We start from the raw sequence: 22,577 nt of genomic DNA, 5'->3' as shown, positions 1-22,577 counted from the left end.
TTCAAAATGTGGGGACAGCCTGACGCTACTTGACTACTTAACAAGGCGAAAGAAGATCCTGGAACTCTTGGTCACGAAAAGCATCCAGGTTTATTGCCGTGGCAGGCCCAGGGAACTATGGACGCCAAATTTGGGCGAGTTACACCAAAAATCACCAAAACAAACTTACGATGTGCAACTGACAATCAATGGCGTTTAGTCTCATGTTCCGCAGATATTTGTACGCATTGAAGCGGCCTCAATTGAACGTGATATATTGTCTTTACCAATATACCAAACTGCTTTTGACAAAGCTTTGTATATATAAGTTAGAAAGCACACTGTTCCATCACAGCTCACTGGATTTGCTTCTTTAAGCTCTTGAAATGCAGTTTTACCTCTTTTGTCTGTGGCTGACAGTAGTGGAAGGCGTACGTCACCTGGAGGCTTGCAACGCCAGGCCACCTAGCACGGCGCCCTGCTTTAGGTACGTCTAACGTTGGAACACATACGCCATGTGAGTTAACATTTTGAAAAGCTGCTCACTTAGCATCGCAGCCCAAGGTAACGGTTCGTTTTCAATGTCTTCCACACCCTTACCAACGTCAGCAAAAACCATTAAGTAACGTTGCGTACCCCCTGTTCGGCACCCCCCCTGTTCGGCACCCAAAAATAACAACACTTTTATTTTTATCCTCCAACTTCTATTATAAATATCTCGATGAATCTTTCACTTTTGGATTTACTTTTTTCTAATCTTGATTCTCCATTTTCCAATGAAGCAATATACTGAAAAACAGCTTATATCTGCAATTAACGACGTCAATAATGGCAATCCAATTGCAAAAACCTCCCGAAAATGGGGAATACCTAGGTCTACACTTCAAAGTCGACTTAAAGGTTCTCAAGCTTATAAAAAAGCACAAAGCCCTTTTCAAAGGCTTTCTACGGAACAGGAAAAGCATTTGGCTGATTGGGTACTTACCCAAACAGCTTTAGGGCTTCCGCCAACGCATCAAGAATTACGCTTTTTTGCCGAACGAATTCTTCAAGCCGCCGGAGAGACAAAAGGCCTTGGAAAACGTTGGATAACTCGTTTTTTGGCTCGTTATCCAATCCTTAAGACCCAAAGGCCCCGTCGAATAGATAACGCCCGGGTTAATGGCGCTACTACGGAGGTAATTAAATCTTGGTGGCTTTATATTACGAACCCGGTTATTAACGCTATTAAACCGGAAAACCGTTGGAATATGGACGAAACCGGTATAATGGAAGGTAAAGGATCTAACGGCCTGGTATTAGGGCTTAACGGGATCCGGCCGTTGCAACGGAAAGAGCCCGGAACGCGGGGTTGGACGACTATAATCGAATGTATATCGGCTACGGGCGTTGCCCTCCCTCCCCTTGTTATATTTAAGGGAAAAAACGTACAACAACAATGGTTTCCGACGGATTTAAGCCTTTTCGATAATTGGAAATTTCACGCAACCGAAAACGGGTGGACAAATAACGAAACGGCTATCGAATGGTTAAAAAAAGTGTTTATTCCGTATACCCAACCTTTAACCCCTGAAAAGCGGTTATTAGTTTTGGATGGCCATGGATCACATATAACGGACGAATTTATGCTTCTTTGCTTGCAAAACAATATTCAACTCCTATATTTACCCCCTCATTCGTCACACGTTCTCCAACCATTGGATCTATCGGTTTTTGGGCCGTTAAAAGAAGCTTATCGACGTCAACTTGGATTTGTTAGCCAATTTTGCTGTTCAACAATTATTGGAAAACGAAATTTCCTACTTTGTTATCGAAAAGCCAGATTAAAAGCATTTATAGCAAAAACCATTCAATCTGGTTGGCGTACAACGGGGTTATGGCCGGTAAACTTGGTTAAACCACTTTTAAGCCCTTTTTTGTTAGAAAATAGCAATGCCAACGTTATAAAAGATAAAAACAACGGTTTGCAAAGGGATAAAACACCGGAAAGCCCAGCCCAAAAAATTAACGACCCGTCTTTACTTATTTGGAAAACCCCTAAAACGACCCGAGATGTCCGATTTCAACTGCAAAAACTTTCCCAATCCAACAAAACCAACGCTACTTCACGTCTTTTATTTGCAAAAGTCCAAAAAAGCTTCGAAGCTAAAGATACCCTTTTGGCTAGCGCCCAGCAAAAAATCAGCTTATTGGAAGCACAACTGGAGGCAATACGGCCGGTTAAAAGGAGGAGGGTGGTTCCGGATCCAAACGAGCTTTTGGTTAACAAACAGAACATTATTGGATTGCAGGAAAAGGATATAGAAAATTTGGAACCTTTAGCTGATGAAGAAGAGGTTAATGAACCGGAGAAGCGTGAAAACGATTGTATTTTTGTCCGTTGATAATTTTATATTTAAATCAGCTTATAAAAGTAGGCATTTCGTTGTTAGATTTTCAGGGTGCCGAACAGGGGGGGTGCCGAACAGGGGGTACGCAACGTTAAACAATAAGTTACGGGAATGGCCGCACGGGCCAATTACACGTAACTCACCTATTTGAATAATGGTATAAAACGAAAAGGATATTTTAAAAGCTTTTGTTTAAACTATTAAATAAAATATATATAATATAACCACTTTGTTTCATAATAACGTTCTGTTAATCGATTAATAGAACGAAAGACGTATTAACATTTACCGATTATAGAAACTTAAAAGGGGCAGAGGTTAAAACCAAGCATTCGCAATATTAATTTACTAAATACACTTTCGCAAGTTATAAGACTGGCAAACCAGCCTGTTTAAAAGATGAACTTAAACTTTTCACTATAAAACCGCCACGCTTGTTAAAAACGCCAGGACCTGTAAATTCTACCAAATATTTATAATATTAAGAAGCTTTACACTTAATTCCCTAACCGTTTAATTTCGGGTTTGCTTTACTCCAGCCATCCGCGGGGACTCTTTACTTTCCCTTCCTGAAGCCCTGTGGGAATGTTTTTCAGAGCAACCGGTATCGCAATCCCTACTCTCATCACTGGTTGCATGTCTGTTATATTGGAGCATAATACGTTCCAGACAGAGCCGAACACATTCGTCGTAATCGGTCACACCATCTTGAAAATAAAAACGTTAGTAAGTAGTCAATAAAACTGTGAGGGAAACTTACGTCCATGTTCGAGCTGGCGAGCCTTTAAATTATTAAGTAACGTGGGGTTGGCCTGAGCCACATGGGCGATAAAAGCTATAATAAGGGGGAGTTCGAAACGCATTTTAATAAGTAAAATTTGATTTAAGAGATAAAGGCGTAATAAATTTAAGAACAAAAGATGGAATATTAGCGAGTTTGGTATTTTCATGGCTTGGAAAGAGGAAGGTGTATTTATAAGAAATTTTACGACGATTACAATTATTTTATTAACCTTTATATTTGTTTCTTTTTTTATATTTGTAATATTGTTGAGTTAAAGGCATGAAATAGTAATTAAATTATGTTTTGATAATTTATTATAAATTATAGTGCGGCGCGCTTTTTTTAACAGAATATAAATAATGTTATTAAAGATGTTTTAATTAAATTAATTAATATTATAATAATAATATTATATAATTTATAAAAAGAATTAACTTTGGCTATTTATATATAATATTTAACCATTTGTAATAATTTATAACCGAGTAAAGGTTTATTTAGGTTTCCATTACCTGTTAAAAATTTACATTATTAAATATTTTATATTTTAATTATATTTAAATTTAATATTATCGGAATATTATTTATGCGTTATTTTAAATAAGATAATAATAGGGTAAAAAGCCTGTATTTGTATACCTTTAGACCTAGAACGGACTTACTTTTATACTTATTTGCCTTCGTTAATTAATTTTATATTTACATACGTATTTTATAAATTCACTCCTTTTTGGCCATGGTTACACTTAATCCAGTTAACGAATATTATTTATAATAAATTATTATTCGATTTACATTTGGCCCCGCTTTTCATTTGATATTATGTATGTTATTAATATTAACTTTACATTGGTGAAAAATTAATTCAAAGCATAAACCAACACTACGTTTTCTTTATTATAACCGTTGCCGCTAGTTAGTTACTGGCTGTTATTTATGTTGCGTTATGTATTAATATTATTTTATTAAGTCAAGGTTATCCACCCGATTATAATTTAGCGGTGGTCTTTTATAAAATAGCCGCCCTGTTAATAGGCTTTTCTTTATGCTGATCGATTAACAAAACGTTATTATAAGATAACGTAGGTATATTGTGCATATTCTATCTAACAGTCTAGAAAAGAGCTTTTAAATATCCTCTCCGTTTTATACCATCACTTAGTTAGGTGAGTCACGTGTAATTGGCCCGTGCGGTCAAACCCGTGACTTATCATTCAATTGATGAATTGAACGCATAACTCCCTATTCCAACAGTGGAAGCATTATACACTGGACCCTGTCACTGGAAAATAGCCCAACTTTTATAAGGGAATATCCCCTCCATAATCGTTATGAGCTGTGCTGAAATATGTGAAAATTTATGGAGGGTTTGACAAGTGCCCCAACCAGAGGACCATGGTAATATATTGCAAAGTGCCGAAATGTGGGGTGCGTCGGCAATTTCTAATCGCCGCTTACTTCGCCTCAAGGAGATGACGGCTAAGTGCGGCTATAATGTCCCGTGATCTGGGGTTCATGGTCATTTTTCCAGAACCCAATAGTCGGCTCATATAAGCACCAGCTTTTATAGAGTCCAGTGTGATGAAACAAGGTTTTGAAATTTGGATATGTTTTTTTTCCGTTTCCTAGGGTTTCTTTTGCCCCAAGATTAAGAGGCGGAATACCCATTTATAAAGGCCTGTATCACCCATTCACTAGATAATAAACAAGTTTGGGTATTTGGTCAGTTTCAGGAAGGTCAGCGGGTGCATTTAGATCCATTCTCATACATATGCCTACCGACCAAATTCTTTTTCGATAGCGGTTTATAACATTCAAGGGCCAAAATAACCCTGTTAGGGGTAAGATCTCGGCATGAAGACCGGAAGATACGTACCGGACTTTCTCTCATAATCACGCATATAATAAATTGGGGTGGAACCAAATATTTTAAGTCCCAGGGCGGTTCTTTTCAATTAGATTGCCATGCGGCAGTTGTCCTGGTCCTGAGCAATCCAACGATAAATGCACAATTTATTAAGTGATCGAAAAGAAGCAGCGAAACGTGGCGTGGCAAAACTACAAAGCTTTAGTCCTAAAAGAAAAGCATCTCGAGAAAGTGATGTCCCGGCAGGTTGCTCTCTTCTTCTAAAACCCAATCGGGCTGGAACGGCTCACATTTTGCCACGCTTTACCAGCTTTTTAATATCAGCGGCCAGAATGGCACTGCAGCAAGTCAAAGTATCCCAAATTACCAAGCAATTCGAGGCAGTAAATACCATCAGAAATCTCATAATATTGAATGTAAAACACAAGCAACTGAGAGTTACTGGGAATCTCATGATTCTTTGCCCAGCTGACCAGTGACAGGAGTTTTGAAAATTCATCACGCCGGGTCAGACTTGCTCTATTCTTCGGCCAGGCTTATTCTGGGATCAAAATCAATTGGTATTAGTTTTTACGGGCGGGTGGCTTGTAGCCTTTCTACTAACAACATCGTCACCCATCGCCACCATGGATGCGATAGCCCGCGACCTATTCTACGATGTCAAGATGGACCATAACCAAGCCCTGATGTGATAATTTACATTATATGTCGCATTAGATAATCCGATAGATCGAGTCATCACATGACAGCGAGCGCTGAGTCAGCGTTGGGAGCAGGATAAAAGAGCCTCCGCTCTCTTTTAGCTAGATGGCGCTACTCAACCCAATACATGGCTCTCCTACCCTATAATTCAGGCTGCACGTATCCTCTAGTGTGCGTCATTATATATATGCCTAATTAGTGGGTCCATTCCTCAGCCCCTTCTCCTTTGCGGGTTCACCAATCAAATTCGAGTTAGACGGCTTCGGATACGGCAGCCGGGCAGCGTCACTATCGACAAGGAACCCTTTGCTGTCGATCACTAGGCGGGCCCCAACGCTGTCAATTGCCGACCCGTAACGGAACAGGCAGAGCCTGTCGTCAACTGCATTGTACTCACACTCCAAGGGGTTAAACTGCACGCATTTGGAAAAGCAAGACCTTGAAGAGTGCCTCCCAGAGGGCCCACTCGAGGTCCTGTCCATCATCCAAGGATTTGAGGTTTATGCGACGGTTCCAGAGAGTTTTGACGCGTCAAGCGGGACCACCACCATGAGAAGTTATGGGCAAGCGTCAGGAGGCTGCGACAAGTGGTGGTCGACTACTCGTGGAAACGGCAACGGGAATCCTCATCAAAACCACAACCATATGTAACACTAACACTAATGCAAAATCTGGCTCTTGCGGCCTTGCAACACTGGACGTTGAAGCTGGAAATGCCCGAAAAAAGAGCTTCCCGGATAAAATACCAATCTCAAAAACTGCCGCCACCAATCGCAATGTTGCTGGCGATGGCAAAGACGAGTCCTGACAGCGGCCAGCTGGGTGCCAGCCGACGTGAACCATTATATAATCGGCAGCACGGCCAAAGAGTTGAAGGATTTGTAAATAATACTAAGTCCGTTGCGTGTGACTTCCATATCTAGACGCAAAACATTGATCCAACATATTATCATATACAAGCCGAGGATCCAAACGCCCAGCAAGAAATTCCACTGCTGTGAGATAGTAGGGTATGTTAGGAGCGCGATGCGATAACCGACTTTGTCCCCTACACGTAGCGCTTCCAGCAGAACCTAAAGCACGGGGGCTACCAGGACCTCTCTGTCGACAAGTTAGCGAAGACCTTTTGGCTTGGTCACAAAGCCCGCTGGCTGAAGTGCGCAAGAGCCCTTCCAAGGTCCAAAAGCTGTGCAAAGCCTACCCGACACAGGCAATTCCTGGCTAATAGACTTAAGCGTAAGAAAGTACATTTGGAACGTCGCCTGGACGTGAAAGAGGCCTGGCGGACCAGGCGTTTATCCATACGGGGCCTTGTTCAAGTCGATGAACACGATTGGCAGGAAGACCGGGAACCGAATTGGACGAAGTGAGTTTGCCACCCTGTTCGCTTTTTACACATTTCGATATTTCCCAACCCCTCGCATTCCATCAAAATGAACTCATCCCCCCTGTCGCTCGTAGGCCCCTCTTCAGGGAGAGAAAATGGGTGGGAGAAGAAAGAAAGAAACAAAGGAAACGAATGAAGAAAAACACAAGGATGGTGAAAAGACCAATGAGAAGGGCGACGAGGATAGAAGCGAAGAAAAGCATTCACTTCCGATAAAAATGGACTTTCGGTTGGGATAACACAGGATTAGGCGCCAGTCAACAAAGGCCCTTCAATCCACATCTCACGACAAACTACTACGAAATCATCAATAAGGGGGGTGCAGGACCAATGATCAGCCCAACTTCTGACTGGGTGGCTTGAATGCAGTGGAGAGTTCGAGTGGAATGCGAGCGGGTACCCCCGATGACCCGAATGTCACCCTCCAACCCGCCTCTCCAACGTAAGCTGTGCGTTTACCACACGGGCGAGTGGAGACGAAGGGCTCTTGCTTGGAAAAGGAGTCAGCAGGTAATTTACATGTTTAGCCTGTGTACATCTTATATGCATTAAACGGCTACACGGTGATCTCACCTACCGATACCAAGCCCCACGACTGCAGGCAGCGGTGCAAGGATTCTGTTTTTCGCCGGGTGCAAATAATATAACCAGTATGAGTAACGGAATAGGAATCTCACCAAGTCAAACCTTGGGTCCACAATGACGCCCTTTGAGCCTCGATTTTCTTTCTTGGCAACTAACAGAATCCAGACCCCACGCAGAAACAACGGATAATAGTGGCCAAAACCACACTTAAATGAAGGAGTGGTCCGAATGGCGACGAGTTGTCAATTACTTAGGTACCCGGAATGGGATAGAAGATGGAAAGAAACATATATGATACGTTGCGGGAGTAATGGATTTGGCCAAAATAACAAACCCTGAGAGCTTGTTAGAGACCAAGCGGTGTAGATGCTGGAAAATGATTCAGTATCCATCCCGAGACTATTCCCCAATTGCGCGTTATAGTCAGCAAGCCAAGGCCTCGCCTCCATGGTGAACAGCAAAGTCTCACACCGGGGAAGTATACGGCTGCTGATCAAGAGAAGAGTCCGAAAGAGAAATAAATTTGAGGAGAGGACAACAGTATAAAAGCGAGGCATGCGCTCCCTCCAAAATCGCTCCTGGTTGTCTTCTATCCAGCATCTCCCGCCAGCTCTTCATCCCTTGATCAAATTAGCAACTCAAGCACCGAATTCCAGATTTCTACTGCACACAGTTCAATATGCAGTTCTCAGCAATTCTCCTCACCCTTGCGGCCACCGCGTCGGCCATTGACGTCAGGGGCTTTGTAGGCGACAACTGCTCCGGAGCCTGGGTGGGTTGTGCCAATCTCAACCCCAACGTGTGTTGTACTCCGTTTGGCGGCTCAAGGGCAAGCGTTGGTTTTGCAGCCGTGAGTTCTTTTTCAAAAATTATCTCTTTTTTGTGGTCGTTCACACGGCTCTTTTCAAAGTAGAAAAAAGACATGAAAGATACTAAGCATTAACTTAAATTCGTGTGTTATAGATCCCGAGGGACTGGCGTATCCGCGGCCAGGCCTATACTGAAGGAGGCTGTAACGCAGGAGGAGGTACAGGGGATTCCAACGGCAACGACTTCTTCTGCATCCCGTACATTACACGTGGCGATCGCACGGGTGGCTCGTACTGGTTCCTCAACCGCAAGCGCGCCATCGACAATACATGTCCGGCCGAGCAGCCTCAAGGCAAATGTACAGCCACGGTCAAGCCTGACACGCTTGGTCTTGCTGATGGCACCGAGTATAACATTACAAGCCTCTCGGATGATCAGGTTAGCGAGCTGGTGAGTTCTTCCTATTCTCTTTCACTTTTTGGCAAAAGGTGATGGGAAAGACTATCTGTATACCCGAAATGCTGACGTGTTACTTTGTCTGAAGAGCGCCATTGCTGCTTCCGGCGCCGGCGCTGAGGCTGTCCCGGCTGACTTCCAGGTGCTACGTCGCTCAATCAAGGTTTAAGACTATGCACAAGCTTCATGACCATGGGCTGGTCAGAAATAGGAGTGTTCGACGTTGAAAGGGGCTGAAAGGAGATGGCAAAGGCTGAAGCAGTCATGTTCTGACATAACCCCTGTATTGCTATCGGTGTCCAGAGGCTGAATGAACATTGCAATGTAGCTAGTAAACTTAGTGGAATGACCATCACTCATTTGGTCCTCCAATCGTATGGATTGAGTCACATGAAATCTCAGAAGCATTGTGAATAAATTTGTACTTCTTGACGGTATCACACACAGCAAGCCGGGATAGCAAGTCCATGAGACTGGTCACAAGCAAAAGGAATACATGAGTCAACATCTTCAAGTCTTGGCAAACGTGCTGTGAGATATATGACAGGAGTCCAGGGTGCATATTGACAACGTCATCGAAACAAACGACCGTTTGTTTTGCTTGGAGCCTCGAGTGGACTAAAGGCGGTTGAACATTTCTTTGTAGCGGCTCATGTGACGAGTGACGATGCTCAAAGACAAATTACTGGTTTCCAGCGATCCAAGGGTCCAGATAATCCGTGAGTTATTTTGTTCCGCTTGGCATAAGCCGCATACCGTAGACGTTTGGCCTAGAGCCCCCAACTTTCCGGACAGCCATGATATAGCCCCTAGCGGCGAATACATTCAATGAGTTTACTATCTGCCCCAACTCATCAACGCTCAACAAGAACTTGACCATGTTGCTCAAACCGAATCACAGCGCCTCCCCACCGTCGCACCGTCCTGAGGGGCTCGTCGACATGCAGCGCGCGTGTTAAGTCCCGCAAGTCCCGCACATTCACAAACACATCCATATCGCCACTCAGCAAAGGCTCCACATGCTCCAAGGCTTCGGTGATAGCCGTCCAAATGACCGCCAGGTCGTTCGCAAAGACGCCACCCCCAATCAGCGTCAGCACCACCTTTCGCCGCCTACCCGCCGCCGCAGCGAGCAGAGTACCGCGGTAAGCGGCGCGGAGCAGTATCGCACAGACGGATGGGAAGCTGCTCCCAAATGCTCGCTCGCCACCGTAAAAGCCGCCCGCTACGGTCGAGGTGAAGACCTGCGCGATGCGCGGCCGGCCCTCCACGGCGCCGTACCAATTCGCACCTAGTACCACCTCTGCCTCCATCTGCAGGCCGACCTTGATCCCGTCTTGGTTGTTACGCAGCGCGTCGACGATGGCGGCGATGTCGCGCGCCCGGCTGCCATCAAAGTATCCATTGCGCCGGCCCCCGAGCGACGGGTTGATCGCCTGGTCAAGCAGATCGAGCTGCATGCCGTCGGTCGTCTGGATAAACGGCTTCCCGTCTGGACCAGGTGCGCGGTAGTGGCGCAGCAGCGCGGCGGGGAAAGCGCCCACCGCGGCCCGCGGACCCTGCGTGTTGTCGTGGACGTAGTGGCGCACGGGAGCTAGCTGTGCCGCGGCTGGTGATTCCAGACAGTTGAACTGCGAAGCGACCTGGAACAGTGCATTGTCCCCGGCGGTGGCCTGTAGGGTACCAATGTCGGTGGCGATGGACGCCCCGCCGAAGACCCAAATTCGCAAACGGGGTGCACTTGCGGAAGGGGAAGTCGCTGCGCGGGCTTGCTTGGCGCGCTCGCGCAAGTCGGCGATGGTGACGGCCTCGAATCGACCGGCCGACCATCGATCATCGCCAATGGCGAGCCAAGTATTGCCGTGTTCGTCTCTGGTCAGCACTTCAGGGTCGGAGGCTACGGCATCCTCGGCGCGAGTGATAAGTTTGCTATTATGGCGGCTTTTTGACTGCTCTGCCGCAACGGTATGCGCGCGGAGCAATGTGCACAACTCCCCGTCCTTGACGCCGTTTGGGCCGAGTTGGATTACCGTATCGAGCATCCTTCAATTACTCGGGTAGGTCGTGTGTGGCGAGGTGGCTTTCTTGTTGGCAGCTCAAGGTAGCAAGCATGGCATGGTTGTCAAATTACACAGTGAGTGGGGGCGCTGGGTTGGGGCCCCCGAATGTGACCCCGCAGATTTCCAGAATCCAGGCAAACATTTGCGCCTTAATCCCGTTTATCATCGTCATCAAAATTCAGCCCATGTGCAGCTAGCTAAATTTGAACGTGTTAATAAAGCAAAGCACGTATCGATAGTCAGTTTAAAGTTTACACAGGTTAACAAAGCAATATTCGGTTGCCGCTTTCAAGTGGCTTTCCGTCAACAGTCCCCGTTAGGGAGAGCGGGTTTGGAACTAGGATTTCAAGAATTCCATAAAAAGAAACCCTACATCGAACAGCGTTGCAATAAATTACACCTATGATGGTAAGTTGTCAAACTAAAAATAGAGACCTGCGCGTATTCTACAGTGCATTGGAATCGTGGACTGGTGAGCTTTCTTCCTGGAAACCATATTAATTGCGTTTTCTTTCTAGTTCTAATCCGAATGCATCCAGACGAATGTAAAATAAAAATAACAAAAGTCCATGATTCCAACCGTGGTATGATAAAAAAAGACAGGTACCTAGATAAGCCCGTGATACGACTGCGGCGATCTAATTTGACGCAAAACATCGAGTCTGGAGCCTAGGTATGAGTCGGCCGTCTCTGTTCGGCAGTGCTAGCTAGCGCCTTGCCACTACTGTAAATTTCTCGAGGCAGAGACGTATTTTCCTGATGCAAATGCTACAGTTGCACGACGCTAATCCTTTTCCCACTTAAAAAAAGCCCACACTCGTGGATTAATGGATTTCTCGTTACCAGCCCCTCCCCGCTTTACAGAAAGGCTAATGTCATTCTCCCGTGAACGTGACTAAAGGATCTACATAATTTGATCTTGCATAATCTTGAATACCCCATTTTTAGTTTATTTTTCTTTTTTTAATTTTTTATTCTCGTTTTTATTTTTGTAACTTTGCGCGGTTTTTGTTCGGTTTCTTAGCTATATCCTGTGATCTGTCACCCGGGACTATTAGGCAAGTTCGGCAAATTATTAACAATTATTAACAAGTATGTTCAGCAGGTAGTAAAATATGTTGTTCATCTGCCTCGATAAAAAGCTTGCGACTGTTGGACTTAGTGCATCTGGTTTTAACACGGGGTTCAAAGGTCCTTGTCAGAAAAAAAAAAAAAAGTTTTTGATCGAGCATAAATTCGACTTTTACGAGGTACAGAAAAAGATCTCGGAGAATTAAGTCAAGGTTTCAAATTTGTCGATCTTCGGCATCTGGGATTAAATCACTGCTCACGACTGGGCTGTTGAGGGCGAAATAGCCAGTCGCGCAAAGAATAGGAACAATCGATGCTAAGCCAAGATATGTATAAAGGGGGCCCTTTCTCGTCGTCCATTACCTTTCAAATACTTTCTTTTCTTATCCTATCATCAAGCGATCAACTGCCTTTCTATCTCCCTCTTTTGACAACATCACTTCCCATTCCCACGTTGGGCACAGTCTTATTTTAATTGCAATTGTATTTCTTGCTCGTTGAACAACTCCGACTTGATACCCTCCTCACGTTGAGTTCGTCGTTTACTCTCAAATTTATCAAACCAGATAACCCGACAAGACAAAAATGCGCTTTTCCATAATCTTCCAACTTTACACCATCGCGGCCTGCAGCTCGCATGCGCTCGCCCTGGGGACCACCAGAGAGCAGCAACCCGACGCTCCCGCCATGTTCGACAATGGTGCGGCTGTTGTGCAGAGAGATTCCATTAGCGGCAGCTCCGGCACCATGAAGCACCAGCCGCTTCAGCGTCGAAACCCTTTCCCGGGTCCGGGCCCCAGGAGGTTCGGGTCATGGAGTGGCAGACCTGTGCCCAGCGCCCACACACGCCAACGTCCTAATGCTCCTCAGACGGAGACGTTTTATGACGCCAACCAAGAAACTGCGAGGCAAATGGCCAATAGGAAAATGACACAAATACTAAGTAACAACCCACAAAACACGGATGTGTATGGCAATCCTACCGGCACTACGCAGAGCGTCCGCACACGCTACCGTAGGCCTACTCAACAGAACGAGGAAGTGTTTTATGACGCCGAAGATTCTTTTGGCGCCAGCGGACAAACTGCGCGCCAAAGGGCCAGCCAGAGAATGGCCCAGTACCACCAAGCTAATCCACAAGGGACGGGACTCAGGACCGCTCCTACCGATGCACGCCAACAGGCGGCAAGGAACATGGCTCAGTTACAGAGGGCCAACTCACAAGCTCCTCGGTACATGCGCTCCAATCAGATTGGCCGTCAGCGCTCTGCATAGGATTTTCAAACACACTCTTAATGATTTTGGACTTGACCAACACCAGGCTGTCAAGTCTAGTTTGATGAAGATGTATTCCCTGAAGCCCGATTGACCCGAATGATTGTTTTGAGATGTTTTGGAACCCTTTGTTTGACTGGTCTCGGCACTATTGGGCATATGAGCTCCACAGCTTTGGTACTTTTGCTTTTTTTTTTCTTGGGTCACTGGATTGAATATTATAGCTTTTGCGATACGAGTTTTTCTTTATATAGTTTAATCAATATTACGCTTTGTTGGCTTTCATTTTACTGGTTTGTCACGCTGTGAGAGGTCACCTGAGCTTTTGCATAAAAAGCCTTGCACAAGATTGCTGGGCATTCGGAATGCCATCATATGTGACTGCTGTGACTTGTCTCGATTCCCCGACCTGGGAATAACAACTAATCAACGCTAGATGTGACAATTACTCCAGACCCAGACAAATCAGATAAGAAGAAGAAGAAGCAAAAGAAGGCAAACAGGACGGGAGAAAAGACGGGAGATAATCATCAGACAAAAGATTCTCGATTCTCCTGGTTAACAAACCTCCGCGATCGTAATTCTCTTACTCCACGCAGATAGCTGACGGGAATGGCCCTCTGAGGCCGCTGGCGACACAAACTTTGGGGTCCTCGCCGGTGAAATTCGCCAGATTGAAGGTGACGATAACGGGAATGCATCCGAAGTCTTCACCCCCGGGCGGAACGTGGGGGGTTTCAACATCCCAGGACTCAGTGGCGACGCCGCAGGCTGACTCAATAGCCTGGCGTTGAACATCTAGCCCATGCGTGCTTAAATTCATCCAAGAGATGGCAGTTAGCATGAGCTTTCGTGTAGCTTTTTTTTTTTTTTTTTTTTTTTTTTTTTTTTTTTTTTGAACTGCAAGAAAAAAGACCGGTGGGGACCCGGATATCTTACCTCATGAAAGTGAGCGAGAAACGAGGGCCCGGCCCGATCACGCGGCATCTTTCGCTCTCTTGGTGGCAAGGAGGAATGATGGTGCGGTTCATGACGAGGGGCTGGGTGGGAGCTGTGCTGGCCAGCTGCGTGGAAACGCCCACCAAAGCAGTAAAGGCGGTGTTAACTCTCATTTTGCCTGTGCTAGGAAATATACCCAAGAAACCCCAAGAAGATAGTACTGATGAAGAAGCAGGAGTTATTTCTTGGTCTTTCCCGTGATTCCGCGAGATGATTATTTCGTGGCCTTGGAGAGAATCGGCATAAAACCCAGACAGCAGAGGAAATTGGGCACTCGTATATTTTTATATTTCCCAAGCAGCCCAGAATCCATTCGCCACTCAGATATGGCTACCAATCAATAACAGAAATTTTCCAGGGTACATTGCGTAGGATGGTATGCAACATGCAGGGGGTAAAGTAATTATATATTCATCTACAGCTTGAAAGTTCACCCTCACACCGCAAAAGGTCACAGTCACATGCCAAGTTGAATTTAGGTTCTCTCCACCAAACAAGCCCAGTCTTTATGCATTGGCTCATTTGGTACTTGGGATTTCAGAAGTCAGAGTCCACGCCGCCTCGCTTATGTCGGTCAGTGGTAAATTAAAGGCGTATGCAAGACATTGTTTGTATGTTATGATGGAGGTTCACAGAACTATCGGTTCTGCGGATAGCTTCAACTCGCATACCGGTGGATTCCTTGAACTTCATAAGGCCAGCTCACGTAACTTGCGCTGATCTATCTCTATGTACTGATTTGTATTGCATCGAGATACGTCTTCTGTGTCAACAAAGGGATGCAGGGTTTACAGGCGCTATGCGATGACGCAATCGACCGGTCATCTAAAACTGGTATAGGTTTACAAACGCACGTATCAAAGCAGTCAATAGCCCCAGCAGTATTTGCAGAGCCTGAAGCATGATACGGAATTAGTACCATTGTGGCACTAGTGATGTAGATGCAAATACGAGGGCAAGGAAACGACCCACCTCCTAGTGTACGTTTCCTGCATGCACAACTTGAAGATCAAGCTTTAACGAAACTAAGTTTGGAGGTGTCTACCCAGTTAATAACCTCAAAGATCATCTCAATAAATATACAATATCTGAAACAAATCTAAACATTGATCACATGGACGTAATTTTCCAAACTTTTGAAGCCTTTCTTTACGAAAGACATACTTCCAAAATGGTGGTCGGAGCCTCAGCCGTTGTCCAAACCTTGTTGATGTACAGCCTTTCGTCTGCAGCCCGGAAAAGAGCCTCCCACTCTGACCGATTCCTCTCCTTGCCGCCGAAAAGGGACCACATGTCAATATCGTACAGCGTGGCGGGAACGGACGGCTCGTCGTCCACAACCTGGTCGCATATCAGCAATCTGCTGTCTTTGCCCATGGCCTCAACCGTCTGCTTCAGAATCTTGACGCAGGCCCGATCCGGCCAATCGTGGAAGATGTGCCGCAAAAAGTACACGGCAGCGCCTGGAATAGCCATATTTTAGTTAGCCCCTGCATTCTCTGTTTTAAAAGCCGCTAGGCTACCGTGTAAAAAGAAAAGGGAATTCGTAGTATACCTTTCACTGGCTGTTTGTGGAAAAAGTTATGCTTTTGCAGCTCCACCCCAAGGTTCCGGTTCGATTCCAGAACCTCCTCCAGCTGCTGCTGCGCATCGTCGGCAGCATGGGCATCCTGCACAATGCATCTTTGCAATCCCTTGCCTCGGTGCGCGGCCATAATCTCTCGCGCAACCTGGCCAAGACCGCCACCAACATCAACCAGCAGCCCATCCCCGCCGATACGGTCAAAGGGATACATCCGCGGGATCACGCCCAGTGCGTTAATGCTGACGGCCCTCATCGCCCGGTTGAACCGCTGCGATCGCTCCTCCTCCGCATCGGCGGTCAGCACCTCCCAAAAGTTGGCCTTGGTACCAAAGGCCAGGCTGAAACCCAGAATATCGTCCTCGTCGGGCTCACGGTGGTGAGTGAGCGCCAGCGCGTCGGCCTGACGGCTCGCGGCGCGGAAGGATTCGTCTAGTCTGCAGGGAGGGGGAGATATTCCAAAGTTAGCTTTTCTCGCGCCTCTGAGTTTGGTTATGCAGAAGTGCGATGTTGGTAGGGGAATTGGAAAGTCCTAGATGGGATTTCCCGGGCGCCCGACTTACCGGTGGCCCAAAAGATCAATCGTGTCGGGCGACTTCATCATACACCATGAAATGGCCGTGTGGGCATATGTGCCGGGTGTGGGAGAAGAAAAGACATGTTTGGTGATCAGTACACGCATAATTCGAACTAGACACAAGACATTAGTCAATGCAATCATCTGATTTAACCGTAAGAATCGTTTGCGGCTGCATTTCTGGCGTGATGTAAAAGTGGATAAGAATGTACATACCCAAAATAGTCTCATCTGCGCCTACTTTTGCGGCCAGCTCCGAAGAAGTTATCGTCCCTTGGCGGGGAACATGCTCGTGGACTTTAAGGTCGATGGCAACCTTGAGCGAAGAGCAGAAATGGAACTATGGCCGAAAGTCCTGTTAGTCAGGCTGCCATCTAATATTTCGCGCTACTCTCCCTTAAATGCTTCGTCCGAACTGTCATGGTAAAATTTAGCTTCACACCACTCACCTGCAAGGAGCTGATCAGAAGGCTCATCTCAGGATCCATTGTCATTGCAACGATCCTCTGCGCCAGATCAACGACGGCATCTCGCGCCGCTACACCTTGTCGATTCTTCAGGCCGCCATGGGCTTGAACACCTGGCTCAAGACTAGGCATGGGCAGTTTCTCATTCTGCAGGTGTGCCACGTATTGCGCCATGGCCATCATTAAGCCCTGGCCGAGCTGACTGTATTCGTGCTGGGGCTCCTGGCTGGACTTGGGGGCCGGCAAACATTCACGCTCTGAGTATGTAGGTGATGTTGGTGATGTCGGTGCCGTCGAGGGGGAGACTGAACTCTCCCGACAAAGCCCATGCACAAGATGAGAGTCGCAAGGGCTGCATACGGTGTTCCTGGCCTGGGGCAAGTGCTCTATGGCGCCATATTGAGAGGCAATGGTTGTTTCAGGCATTGTCGACGTACTGCGATTGAAATGTGGGAGGGGCAACGTTGGTGATTGGGGCTTTTGGCGATATTATGCAGGAGGTCGATAGAGTAATTGTGGAGAGCTAGGCGTCTTCACTTCCTAGGGTTCCACGGCAAGTGAAGCAAGGGGAACGTTTTATGAGCGAAGAAAAGGATGATTTTTGTTTTGGGGGTAATTGATCCGGTCAATGGTTTTGATAAGGGGTCCAAGCGGGTGTCTGATTTGTGCCTTGAAATAAGGAGTAATATGGAATTCGTTAGGGAGTCTGGTGATATTATATATTGGGAAGAGATGGTATCAAAAGGCTCATTTTGACCAGCAGGCACAATTATCAAAATCATTGATGTATGATATGACTTAGGTCGTAAAACACTGTATGCTTCGCGAGGATCATGCAAATGTTTCAAGCATAAGTTGTGTAAGTGCAGCTCTTTGACAAAAAGAGCTACAATGGTATAAAGCGTTACTCGTTGCAGCAACCCAGCCACAAAGGCTTGCAGATGCCAAGATATGGGATGTCATGTGCTCCTACCCAACCGCAAAGGCTGTCGTTCTCTTCGGGGGGGAATGGCTTGAACCGTTAACCATGTCCATAACCTTTACTGATACCGCTGGAGCTAGTCATCTGTTGACATATTTAGGAGGTTTGGTGTTACGAGGTGAGCCAGATAGGTCTGAGCTGAACGACTCAGCTCTGAGGTGTGGTGCAACATGTGTGCTACACAGAGGCTGGGTGTCCAATGGGTACTGTAGTTACCACCAACTCTTCCGGAAAAATGTTGCTTTGATATAGAGGAGCGCATGGAAAATGTGTCCGGAATAGTATGAATTTGAGAAATGTGAGAGCTCAAAATTTCTCCGTGCCATTTTGGGAAGTATGTTAGGTGAAGGAGTTCAGGTGCTTATGTGCTTACAAGATTCTATTAACTTAATAATTATATTGCCTACTTGATGATAAAACCAAACAAGCATATGAAGGACAAGTAAGGTATTCCGTGTTCCCGCTTCATATGATACGCTCCCGATCCCACCGTTCACGCATTCTAACACTTAACCCATGAAAGCGCACCCAGTAACCAGCGATTTTAGAGAAGGGCCAAAACCTCACAGCTTTTGGATAGGTTTCTCAAGTTCGCGCCCTGATGAGTGCAGTTGTGACTCGTCTTATCGTCATGCGAAACATTTCGCTCGCCATATTCTTGATTTTAAGCACCAGACACTCCAGGTCACTCTCAATATCGTCATTGCGGATAACGTACGGCATGACTATCTCAAGCGTATTAACGGCGAGGAACCGCCCCGGGACGTGGATTACAGTCAACAAGTCTTTGGGCCTAGGGTCGAATCGAGAAATAGATTGACATGTACGAGTTCTACAACCTACGTAAGAATCTGGGAAACGAGAATCAATGCTGTTTCGTGACCACCAGCACGGCGAGACCGAGCTGGGGGGTGGGTAGAGGAGAGGGGGGGTGCAGTGGGGCAGCGGAAAGCAGGCATGCCCCAAAGGCAAGGTGGGCCGTCCGAAAGCTGAATAGATGCAGGATGCTCGACATGACGTTGGAGCGTGACTGCAAGTCGTTCGTTATTTGCAACTTGTTGATGGAGGAACGCACAGGGCCATAGAGAGGGTCACAGGGGGCGAATCAGGATGAGGTAGTGAAGGAACAGATTTGCCGGGACTACGTTACTCTGGATGCTCAGAAACTTACTGCAATAGATTGGTTATTAGAAAAAAAAAATTACTGGCGAAAGGAGTATAGAGGGAGGATTCTAGCTTTGGCAAGAACGTGCTAGCAACCCATGTAGTAGCCCTGCAGATTGGGTGTGAGAACGTCTTACAATCCTGTCTAACCACAGTCATGCATGCGAGAGTGAATTAATTACTACGTATCACCACAGTAGTTAGCGGATCTGAAAGCGGCGGTGTCTGAGTCCGAAGGCCCACCACCGCGCACCGCAACGACTTCTTGGCTGTGTCACCCAATCCAGCGAATAATTCCGGAAACGAACTTTCGAAGGATGAAACAAAAAATGCGACAGAGGAAAAGGAATATATAACTGTGAAAAGGCACAGGGTAAACGTCCTGAATAATGGACCGATCTTGCAGCTTGATGTGAAAGATGGAGTGAAACCATCAATAATCTACGAGCTCTCTGCTGTACTAAACCCATAGCATCGTGACCTGACATGTTTGGGAGCCTGCCGAGGTTCTCGGATATACATCGACTCACAGGAGCAGAAACGATCTACTTCAGCTACAGGATAGGACTCGCAGGGGCAAAGACATGATTCTCGCCTAGTATTTGGAGCAAACAAACATGGGCGACAAAAAGGACATGACATCCTATGTTGGCCAGAATAATACAAAAAGCGGCCAGGGCGCAAAATTGCTAGTAAGTAATGAGAAAAGATGTTTGTTACTTCAATACATTTCTAACTAGGTGATATGGTTGGTCATGTATAGGGAGGAGTAAGTATACTACTTCCCAGTGAGGAAGCCGTCAATGTACCCAGGTTACCCGTTGTTTGTATGCACGCCTTATGGAAGAGCCAAGATTGATTCAAAACGAAACCTGGAGTGACAGAGTACAATGTATCTTGCTGCCGCGAAGGTGTTACGATCGGCGCGGAGTAGGATTCGGAATCGGAGTGGGGCGGGTACACTGCTTGAGCCGCTCAACTTTTTAACAGGGTTATGCTGTGCTTTGGCCGGACAGCCATTACTAGCGAGTTCATTCAAGTTTAGCTGCTTCCATTCATTGCACCTGAAATTCAATATCGGGATAAGCACTTCCCAAAGCTAAATGTGGAAATAAACAGTGATCATCGAACTTGGGTCAGGATACCCACCTAGTCAGACAGGAGCACGTGCGATCCAAGTGCCTTGTCACTGTAAGGCACCCATGGATTTACATAACCCCTTTCCTTTGTATTGGAACAGATTGCATATAGCTTCTCTTTGTACTGGAGAGATGGACATAGATAATTCGACGCGGCAATTTTCACTATTTATTTACTCCATCCCCGACTCCCTCCGCGTGGACGAGATTTATACACGGTAAGGGTACGATACATTCAAGCCATTTGACCTCCAAGCTGATTCTGGGTTCACACATAATTTCGCCAACGCCCAGGCTTATCCAAGGCCTATCCCTTGCGTAATAATTGCAACGGTGCAATGGCCGAAATAACACCAAACTTGAAGTGATTCTCCCTCCTTGCACGCACTTTGGGGATATGTCGATCGAGGGTTCAGTTACATAACAAACTGCCTATAGAGTGCTGCCACATAGACAGAGTGAGAATAGCTTTATCTTTCTAGGCAATAACCGGGCCTGGGCCCGGATTAGAATCTGCATATACTTGCAGCATGATTTGTGCGGGCTTACAGCTGATGAATATATTTTTTGGGCAGATAATACTTGTGGGTGCGCGTTGTTTGGGCTTTTTTGTGCCGCACGAACAACCATGCCGTGACTCACAACCTTCGGTTGATTGAGCCTTTTGCACAAGATTAATAACTTCACCAAAAATCTAGGCTCATTCATATTCGTGATGCTGCAACCCCAAAATTAACAGCGTTTAAACGATTCCGTCATTCTATATAACACAATGAAGTCCAACTTGGAGACACGGAACGAGGCTAAATGTGTGCTAGACCTAATTACTCTGAAAAAGTGGTGAGCTTTAGTCTCAGGGCTCATCCCTGAATCGGAGCTCCACCAATTGAGCCGCGTGGCCGTGGCTCAATTCGTGGCTTTGCTTGTACCTGTGGGTCCAACCAAATATCACTTTGGTTCAGGTTTGAGGATAATTTGTCGATTTTCGGCTCAAATGGAGGTAATTTCGTTAATTCGGCGACAAATACTCCATTATAATTAATTAAATAAAAATCGTAAAAATAAAAGGTTTACGCGTCGGATATAGGAATTAACCAAATAATTAACAACAATTTATTTTATATTTTTAATGGTTATATTGGTCGAATTAGGATATAAATGCCTTTAATTTTCAAATGGAGGTTGGTTTTTTAGTAAATATTGGGAATTTTCGATTTTTTTATAATTATATTTTTATTTTTGGATATAATTTCAAACTTTTTGCCCGTAGGGGGTAATATATACGTATATATTATATAAATAAATTTTGGTTAATATATTACGTAATATAAGGTATTAAATATTCGAATAGGTAAAATAATAAATATTTTTAATATATTTTATAATTGAAACGGGTTTATAATTTTACCAATTTTAACAATATTAACACCAGAATTTTACCGGTTAAATAATTGGTATAAACAAACGTCCACGTAAGAAAAGATATTAATATTATTAACATTACGTGTTTTATATATACATTTAATATAATTTATAAATCTTTTAATTTTATTTTATATTTATTTTAAATTAAATAAGAAAATAAACGTTATTTTATTATTATAGATTTTTAATATTAAGGTTTATCATATTGAAAACTTTTCTATAAAACCTTTTATTAATAAATATGTTAATTATTAAATATTTATATAAAATATTAAATTTAACGTATATTTATATTAATAAAAAATAAACGAATGATAATTTGGAAAATAAACTTGTACGTGAATATTAATATAACTATACTTATTATTTTATAAAAATAAAAAACTTATACATATTATTATTTATATATAAACTTTTAAATAAGGGGTTTAAAATAGTATTACTATTATTTATTTTTATTTTAATTTGTATATAATATATACAAATATAAAGGTTTAATGATTAAAAAGCCCTAATTAAAAGTTTTATAATAATATTATTATTAAATACTTTCCATTTTTATTTAAATAAATATTCGTAAATAAAAAAACACAAAATATTCACCATATCGCCGGTGCGCATACAGTGCGCACACAGTGTCTATACTGTACCATTACCTCCATTTGCGGCGATAATCGAGAAGATGTCCTCAAATTAGAACGGGCGCGATTTTTTCGGCCGATTTGATTGGTCGAAAAGCCATGTGGCTGAAAGGTACATGGAGCGCCCGGTCCACCCTGCAATTGCAGGGGGGTCTAGTCTGAGCACTGAGACTATAAGTTGTTATTACAAATCTAAGATGGAAATAAAGTGACCACTTCAGGGGCCTGTCCATTT

At 44.8% G+C, this 22,577-nt stretch overlaps 6 protein-coding genes across 6 annotated transcripts; 2 read left to right on the top strand and 4 right to left on the bottom strand.

Moving 5' to 3' along the window:
- Positions 1 to 3,103: 3,103 nt before the first annotated feature.
- On the bottom strand, positions 3,104 to 3,232 carry PgNI_07982 (uncharacterized protein; the record flags this gene model as incomplete). The annotated part of the gene is made up of 1 exon (XM_031127984.1): positions 3,104 to 3,232. The coding sequence occupies one exon, from the start codon at positions 3,230 to 3,232 to the stop codon at positions 3,104 to 3,106; it is 129 nt and encodes a 42-aa protein (XP_030981069.1).
- A 5,141-nt stretch (positions 3,233 to 8,373) lies between these two features.
- Positions 8,374 to 9,194, top strand: PgNI_07981 (uncharacterized protein; the record flags this gene model as incomplete). The annotated part of the gene is made up of 3 exons (XM_031127983.1): positions 8,374 to 8,544; positions 8,658 to 8,954; positions 9,049 to 9,194. 3 exons carry the CDS (start codon positions 8,374 to 8,376, stop codon positions 9,127 to 9,129), a joined length of 549 nt encoding a protein of 182 aa, XP_030981070.1. The 3' UTR covers positions 9,130 to 9,194.
- Positions 9,195 to 9,814: 620 nt separating this feature from the next.
- PgNI_07980 (uncharacterized protein) lies at positions 9,815 to 11,002 on the bottom strand (the record flags this gene model as incomplete). The annotated part of the gene is made up of 1 exon (XM_031127982.1): positions 9,815 to 11,002. One exon carries the CDS (start codon positions 11,000 to 11,002, stop codon positions 9,815 to 9,817), a length of 1,188 nt encoding a protein of 395 aa, XP_030981071.1.
- Positions 11,003 to 12,676: 1,674 nt separating this feature from the next.
- Positions 12,677 to 13,460, top strand: PgNI_07979 (uncharacterized protein; the record flags this gene model as incomplete). The annotated part of the gene is given in 2 exon segments (XM_031127981.1): positions 12,677 to 13,323; positions 13,343 to 13,460. 2 exon segments carry the CDS (start codon positions 12,677 to 12,679, stop codon positions 13,458 to 13,460), a joined length of 765 nt encoding a protein of 254 aa, XP_030981721.1.
- A 492-nt stretch (positions 13,461 to 13,952) lies between these two features.
- PgNI_07978 (uncharacterized protein) lies at positions 13,953 to 14,478 on the bottom strand (the record flags this gene model as incomplete). The annotated part of the gene is made up of 2 exons (XM_031127980.1): positions 13,953 to 14,178; positions 14,306 to 14,478. The coding sequence occupies 2 exons, from the start codon at positions 14,476 to 14,478 to the stop codon at positions 13,953 to 13,955; spliced, it is 399 nt and encodes a 132-aa protein (XP_030981535.1).
- Positions 14,479 to 15,514: 1,036 nt separating this feature from the next.
- PgNI_07977 (uncharacterized protein) lies at positions 15,515 to 17,417 on the bottom strand (the record flags this gene model as incomplete). The annotated part of the gene is made up of 5 exons (XM_031127979.1): positions 15,515 to 15,828; positions 15,921 to 16,384; positions 16,511 to 16,637; positions 16,741 to 16,864; positions 16,974 to 17,417. The coding sequence occupies 5 exons, from the start codon at positions 17,415 to 17,417 to the stop codon at positions 15,515 to 15,517; spliced, it is 1,473 nt and encodes a 490-aa protein (XP_030981529.1).
- Between the last annotated feature and the right edge of the window lie 5,160 nt (positions 17,418 to 22,577).

This window comes from Pyricularia grisea (genome assembly GCF_004355905.1).
Source record: "Pyricularia grisea strain NI907 chromosome Unknown Pyricularia_grisea_NI907_Scaffold_4, whole genome shotgun sequence".
In the NCBI taxonomy this organism is placed as follows: domain Eukaryota; kingdom Fungi; phylum Ascomycota; class Sordariomycetes; order Magnaporthales; family Pyriculariaceae; genus Pyricularia; species Pyricularia grisea.
This window is presented reverse-complemented; position numbering and strand designations above follow the sequence as displayed.